General features: G+C 41.0%; 1 protein-coding gene across 1 annotated transcript; it reads right to left on the bottom strand.

The window, feature by feature from the left end:
• Positions 1-1854: 1854 nt before the first annotated feature.
• Positions 1855-7391, bottom strand: LOC142344930 (uncharacterized). The gene has a single exon (XM_075397015.1). The coding sequence runs from the start codon at positions 7139-7141 to the stop codon at positions 2276-2278; it is 4866 nt and encodes a 1621-aa protein (XP_075253130.1). The 5' UTR covers positions 7142-7391; the 3' UTR covers positions 1855-2275.
• Between the last annotated feature and the right edge of the window lie 644 nt (positions 7392-8035).

The raw sequence follows: 8035 nt of genomic DNA, 5'->3' as shown, positions 1-8035 counted from the left end.
ACTGGAAAATACCAATTAACTAGTAAAAGTTAAATCAAATCTTTAGCAAAGTGAAAATGAAAGCAAATTTTTGAAAAGCTTAACTTTGTCGAAAAAATCAACTGAGTAGTGAAAACACCCAAAAAAACAATTAAGAACGCAGTTAGAAAAATAAATTAGGGAAGCTTTTACATTGCTCCAAGAAGTCACATAACCGTACTGAACGCAGAAAACAGCCAAAATATAGGCTCGCTTAACACACTCCACCATAGCACTTTTTTAGTTCAAAATTTTTTGGCGAACTTTTGGCGTAGTCCTATCTTAATTTAAAATTTTACGTCTAGTTATGTTGCTTTTTCAAAAGTGTCGTATGAACACAAATCGATCATTTCATCTATTCAAATTTGTTCAACAAAAAAAAATCGAATTTAAGAGCTATGCATTGACTACTGCGTCTTTTTTCAATAAAACTAGACCGATTGAACTCCTCATAACTAAGGGGATGGGATATACGGCAAAACCTGGATTAGGCAGAGACAATTTTTGTAACCTTTAGGCAGAAATTTTGTCACATTTATTTGTAACTTGGCGAACGCTAATTAAATCACTGTTAGACAAAACTACAGTCCACTTGGCGCTATAAGGTACTCAATTGTCCCTAAATACTATCTGTATGTGCTAGCAGCTTACAAAAACAGTCCAATTTTTACAAAAGAGTCCAAGCTTACAAAAGAGTCCAATTTTTTATGAATATTGAGCATTTGGAGCATCTGTTTAGGTCCGTCCCCTCGTTATGCCATCTTTTTTCGAAGTTTTCCGCAGTATTTCGATTATTTAGAATTAAATTTTTGTCATGTTCTCGCCTCTTTCCCTTGTAACGTTTGCCGAAATCATTATCTAAGATATTTCCGAGGGTTGTACAAATGTATTGGTTTGAAAATAGTACATTTTACAAGCACTTTAGTGACTCACTTCCAAGTAAAGACAATTATTCGGGACAGTTGAGAACCTTACGTCAAGTGGCATTTAAATTACAGTCTTTAATTGGCTCTCGCCTAATTCTCAAAAATGTTGGTTCAAAAAATTTTTAGTGATCTTTTTCACGTTATTTTAAAAAATCGCGTTCTATCAGGCAATCACGAGTTTCTAATAGTGAGTTAACCAATCAAACAAAACGGTGTTTCTTTTCTGCAGAATATGGACTCCAGTTAGCACAAGTAATGGACAGCCCCCGTTTAATGCTCTGAATGAGGGTGCTCAAGTCAAAATCGCTCAAAAATAAAAAAAACAGCAGAAATGAGAATTTCTTTAGCAAGCAAAAAAATATTCAACATTGCTTCATCAATTCAAGATTTTGATCAAAGCTGACCACTTAGGTTTGCATAATCGCAAGATTTGTCTGTCTAATTTTCTCTGGATTCGGTATTCGCTGTAAGCTTGAAAAATTTAAAGCTACCTAAAGTTTTCAGTTCTAAATGGTTGAAATCGACCTGTTATACACTACTGAGCTGAATACTACCCCCTGTCGGAGAATAAATGTGGGGACATTCAATGCTGCGTAGACGACTGTCCCGCTGCTGAACTTAACACCCTAACTTAACATTTAAAATAATGCATAGCGGATAAAAATGTGTCATTATTATGATGAAATGCAATTAAGCAAATAAAAATTTATCACGCGATATGGTTTCCACGTTATTGTCAACAAAAAAAAAGTTAATGAAGAATTTATCGACAGCGCATTTTCGTTAAATCATTGCACATGCACAAAAAACATGAGAATTGAGCGCTCAAAATTACAGCTACCTGTTTAACCAATGATTAACCAATGACGAGTAGCTCGCTTTGTGACTAGTTCTCTCTAGTTAAAAATGATGATAGAATAACAGTGTATTTATTTAGTTAATTAAATGAAGGATAATCTACTTTAAAAGAAAAAGACGAAAGGATTTACAAAAACGCTTAAAGTCTTACAAGGATTCAATTATACTAGAACAACAGAAAAGAATGAAAGTAACGACGGCACAGAACTTATTCCAGTTTCAGCCTCTATCATCATCAAATATAGCGCCATTAACAGTAAACAACTCATTACAATTGGTTTGCTGCTGTTAGTTAGTACACGCTACATATTTCCCCACACGCTCACTGCACCAACAAACAAATAAATCCAAAAATAGATCAAGTAAGTAAGTATAGCAATTGGACGTACGGACTACTGTATTCAACAAAAGAACTTTTAACGTCTTCAATTAATCGTAAATATTGGGTACTAATTTATACCGTGAAAAGGGTTTTAGTTTGTCTCTAAATTGCACAAATTTAACAAACAATTAGCTAGAAATGGGGCAGCTTCGATACAACTTGCGGCTGCTAACGACAGTTTACGTTCCTGCAACTTGATCAGTTCTCTCGCCTGCGTCGAGTGCTGAGCCAGATTCCTCAGGACCAGAGCTGCGTTTAGCCTCACCGCTTTGCTGACCGGGCCTTCTTTCTCGAACACAGAGAGGGTTTGGTCTTTGTTAGGGGGCACCCACCCGCTTCGTTGCAATGCATGGTGTAAAGTGTGGGTGTTGTATAAGGATTCTGCGTGGGCTGAGGCCACAGTGGGTTGCCGACAGGGTTCGCGATTTGGGTTTTTGCTAATGGCACTCTTTAAAAGACCCTCAGTGCAATGCTTCTCATGCAGGTGTGTGAACAAAGATAGCCTTTTACGTCTTAGTCCATCGCATGCATTCCATTGACATATGGCACCCTCGGAACCCACATCCGAGCAGTGAACCCGACAGCAATGGTGGAAAACTTCCTGCCACTTCTCAAAGCGTGAACTACAATTGTACCATTCACATCTAAACACAGCATTAGGGTTCTGGTCGCTAGAGGTGCTCGCTTCCAATCTGGGTTCCTTTGGAGGAACTGGATCTTCGTTCGGATTACTTCCTGAGGAGCCAGGTACATCTTGTGAAGATTGATTGGGATCCGAGCGAGAGAATGTCGTGCCCGATTCTTTGCCGTGGAAGCCGTTGATCGATGTCGACTTCTGAGGAACTCGAGAATCTTGAGCATCAACTTGCGAATTCGGTTTCTGAGACTGAAGATTGCTAGTGGAAGAGATAGAAAGATTTTGCCGCTTTTGAGGACCACTTTGGCTCATGGTGCCTTTAGGATTTTGACTACTTGAGGTACTAAATTGGGCATTTGAGGGCTGGACGACTATTTTAGCAACGCCAGAGCCGGACGAGGAGGTAACTGATACTTGATTATTGGAGGAACCGATTAGAGTTCCATCGGCCGATGCTGCGATCACTGAATTGACAGCCGCGTGTAAAGAGGGTAGGCCAGAAAATGAGCTTGAGCTCGGTGTCGGTTCCTTTTTGGCAACTTGATTTCCTGCAGCATTGGCGGCAACCGTAGCAGAATTAGACATGGGTTGCACCACCAAATTCGCAGCAGTGTTAGAAGTAATGGTATTGCTAACTTCGTTTATTTTGACTTTTCTAAACACACTAAGTGATGGTTCATCTCCGTTGTTTCCAGTAGTTATCAGTACCTGATTTTGAACTTCGCCCGAGTTTCGTCTCTTACGACTTTGGTTTGTGCCTCCGTTTATAGCGCCTATACTTGGGACGCAGTTGACCGCTTGTCCAATAACTTGCACTTTGCCACTTGAGTCACTGGCGAAGTTGGCCGCCACGATGTTTTTGATCTCTGAAATGTGATCACCCGCATCTCCGTTCAGAATTATGTGAGGTTGAGAGATAACTCTGGAATTAGACCCTTCATTGCCGTTTTGGGGTGCTACGTAGACAATCTTCTGCTGGACTTCGTTGGTAACAGAGAGAGGGGATTCGTTAACTAGTTTATAAACGACGCCATTAACCTCGCACTTGGGCGCGTTTCCATTACCACTGACTAGGGAACTTGGTTTACAGTTAGATACAACTCCATTTTGATTCTGATATGCAATTTGAGTATTCTGCGCGGAATTGTTGGATACAACATTCGACCCATTACTGACACCACTTTTAACCAGAGGCCCAAAATTAACTATACTAGGAGACGCACTACTGTTTCTTTGCTGTGATTGGGAAATGGCGAGCCCACCCCCACCGTTCACTGATATTCCCAGTGAATTTCCATGCACAAGCGAAGCAGCGTTCAGGTTTATTTCAGATGGATTAACTTCCCCGTTCATTTTAGCCGCGTAGTTTCCGTTCATAACTGCAGTGGCCGCGACTGGTTTTGATTGGCTGGAACTTTCCACTATTTTTATTGGCTGTTGATTCATAGCAGAGGAATGCGCTACTTGTATTGGCTTGACAATGAAACCTGGTATAGAGACAGCAGTCTGGTTTATTGTGGCTTTTGAGCTGTGGCTAGTGGGGTTATGGGTATTGGTGGCCACGACTATGGGTGCATTCTGCTGGGCGACTGTTAAAGGCTTGCCAATGACTGGGGTAGGCGCTGGACTGGAAGCATTATTGTTGTTGTTGCCAACATTAGAATGGTAAACAACGTTAGAAACTGTTTTCAGATGATCGGAGGATGAAATTACAAGAGGCGCGTTAGGTTGAGAGATTGCAATGCTGTTGGAGTTAGCGAGGTTGCTCGTGTCTGTCGAGATAACTGGTTTCATAGCTGCTTTCATTAACGAAGCTTGTGGTTGATTTGATTGGTTGACACTTGACTTCGAACCTATTGGAGATAGATATACCTGGTTATTGGACACCGAATTCAACACAAAAGTCGGTGTATTTTGCTTCGCTGGGGCAGAAGAGCTGGAATTGTGTTCGTTTACGACAGTAATTGGGCCATTACTGGCTGAAAGTAAAGCAGTTTTTGCCGATGTTTGCTTTTTGAAAGCACTCTCGTTGCTACTTCCTGGCATCATGACTTGGACGAGTATTGGTTGCTGAGTTTGATGGCTCTGTGCTTGCATTGCTGTTATTGGTTTGGTACAGGGAGCTTCGCAGAGCTGTTTAGGAATTGCAACGTGATTTGCAATGACTGTAGTCTGATTGCTCCCTTGATTTGCATCACAAGTTGTGTTACAAACGGGTGCAATTGTTGACACGTTCGATTCCACTTTGATGTTTGGCAACGCAACCGGAATTGGCTGCTTGGGTTTCGGCTTTAATGGCTCATTGCTCGGCGGCGCCCCTATCGATGGAACGGGTCGCAATGGCTGCTGCATCCCGGGTCGGGTTTTCGCAACTCCTGGTTGTTTATTGCCTGTTTGAATACTCATATGGTCTACGTAAGAGTTCTTAGTCGAGCCAGGATGCTTCAATTGAGGAAAGGCATTCATGCCATTTGGGGGAATTGGAACTTTAGACCTTGATTTTTTACGAATGCCCGAAAAGTACATTGATCCTTCTGACGACGAAACCAATTTCGGATGAGGTGATGATGGAAAGGCCATCCTCAAGCATCGGTTGAACTGGACAAGAGACAACTCCTGGTTGGTTCTAAAGTTGGCCATCATGCAGTACTTTCTGAACAGAGGTAAAATGTCATTCGATATCACGCCGATATTCTCCTCCGAACTGAACTCGTAAGAAGTCAGAAGCCATTTCACAGCAAGCCTTTCCAATTCCAATCCTTGCTGCTCACTTTGACCTGTCGCAGATGACTGGACTTTCGCCAACATTGACTTGGGCTGCTCGATTACCTTTACTGACGTCAGAGCTTCATAGCCCATTGACTGGACATCGAACGTAACTAACGCCGTGAGAAGATCAATTAAATACTTCACTTTGACCAAAGTGTCACACATATCTGTGCCAAGATAGGACAGTTGATAAAGTAGCCCAACACAACTGAGAAGTACAAGTAAGTCTTGAACAGTTAGCATTGCAACTATCTTCTCAAACACTGTCATCTCCATTTTCACAATGAAGGAAGCAACAGTCGCTGGGTTTTGACAAAGTCCAGCTATCACCTCCATACATCTTATGCGATCAACACTATCAGGAGAATTGAGAAGTCCGAGGAGTATATCTACAGTTACATTGAAAAGGCATTCGTTTGAGAGATTCAAGGACGATGCAAGGTTAGCAACGGTATCTAGCGCCAACACCTTCAAATTCGCGTATTTATTTCCGATGCAGAACAGCAGAAATTGTTGCACGGCTTCGTTTAGGGCCAATTTAGGCTGATTTTTCACCTCGAACGATAAATGTCGTATTAAGTACAATATAACACTAATTCGTCTGTGTTCGCTTTCATTCGCATTGCAATGGGAAATTGTGGAGCAAGAGAAGCCTGACAAAGTAGATGGACAATTTGAGATGACATCTTGAAACAATTCTAGACCCATCATGAACTTCTGGACGGCCGAGTCCTTGACTGAGGTCAGCCAAAATTTGGTGAAGTCAGTTTCCAAGTTGACTGTTGAGTACCACTGCGAATACAAAGCTGCGAATGTTGAGCTGTTAGGCAGAATTCCCACGTTAGCCAGAATAACTGATAACATGTATTCATGCTCACACATCGCGAAAGCGTGATTAGGGTCAAAGCTCATCAACATGCAGGTGTCCAATACAAAACTTAGCTCATTGGGCAGACCAGAGACCAATGACATGAACATTTTGTCCAAATAGTTGCCACATGAAGACATTGAATGAGAACGGGAGCTTGATCGGGATTGTTTGCTATTTGAGTCGAAATTGTAGGTCATTTGAACTGGAATGTTGCAAACTGTCATAGTAGGAATAGTTTTTCGTCGCGTAACACTTCCTGCATCGCCATGCATGTCATCAAAATCATGGAAGTCTTCATCATCGAGGGAAATGGTTAACGATTCATAATGGGCTAAATAGCGAGCGTAGATTTGCCTCAATGCCACAGTTAAGTTTGAGCAAGCTTGAAAACCGAGTGTTTCGGCTATTCCAGACCAGCTGTCATAAGTTGTTGACCGATTAAAACCACCTCGGTTTATCACAGCACAATAAAGCTCGAACAAGTCAATAAATTGACCAGCAATTGTCGGAAAACGTGGCAATGGAGTTCCCCGTTCGCTGTGAAATTTGACGAGTTCACAGAAGAAAGATTTTCGACCGGAGGGAAAGGGAATGAGACTGGCTGTGGGGACATTTTCGCTTCCAAGAACTTTTGGCCGTTTCGAGGTTCTTCTCGAACTCTGACGAATTTCAGAACTCATTTTCACATTGCTTACGTTAGGTTAGATCATTTTCTGAAAAAAAATACAATCATATAATAATGATAAGCACAAATTCAAATTCTGCTTTAGTAGCTTCCAAATTGTAAAATCTGGAAGAATTACCCCGTTTTTCATCCGCGTATTGCAATCGCAATTTCTACTTGACAGTTAAACGCAATCACGAGAAAATTAATCTGTTCCATGAACTTCATTGACAATTTTTATGATATTCAAGATCTTTATAACTTTCGTTTCCATGGCAAAAAATGTACAATCGTCAAAAAAAACATCAAAATGGTGAAATCAATGAAGGAGAAACAAAAATTTTGGATCTTTTTCGTTTGCGCCCCCCCCCCCGCTTAGTGGGTGCGTATTATTTGCAAACCCCCAGGACGTATGTGCCATATTTTTACATAATGAATTATTATATAATGACATGTGCTTGTAACTGGGGTTGCATAACGTAACTGGGGGTCCCCTGGGGAGGGGGGGGGGCACAAACGGAAAAGATCCAATTCTTTAAACAAAAACAATTTACTTCTTGAACATTTGGCGACAGCTATTCCTATAGTTTTCTTAAACAAAACTAAATTAAGAAATGCCCCTCCCAACAATGGGTGAACATTGGCTGTTCCGGGGCCATCCCATCACTGTGTTTTCATGAGCATTTCGTATTTTTCAAATCTATCAAGAAAATGAAAACAATTAAACTATTTTATTCGGTTGTTCACCAATTTTAAGTCCACCTGCCGATGAACGTTCTTTTTTACTAATCGAAGTCCTCCATTTTAATTGGCAATTCCTTTTTCTTTGGAAAATATTACACACAACATCAGCTGAGAAAAATGCAACACTAAAGGCAGAAACTCTTGAAAACAAACATCTAAAAGCAAA

This window comes from Convolutriloba macropyga, chromosome 8, assembly GCF_964194025.1.
Source record: "Convolutriloba macropyga chromosome 8, txConMacr16.3, whole genome shotgun sequence".
NCBI lineage: Eukaryota > Metazoa > Xenacoelomorpha > Acoela > Convolutidae > Convolutriloba > Convolutriloba macropyga.
This window is presented reverse-complemented; position numbering and strand designations above follow the sequence as displayed.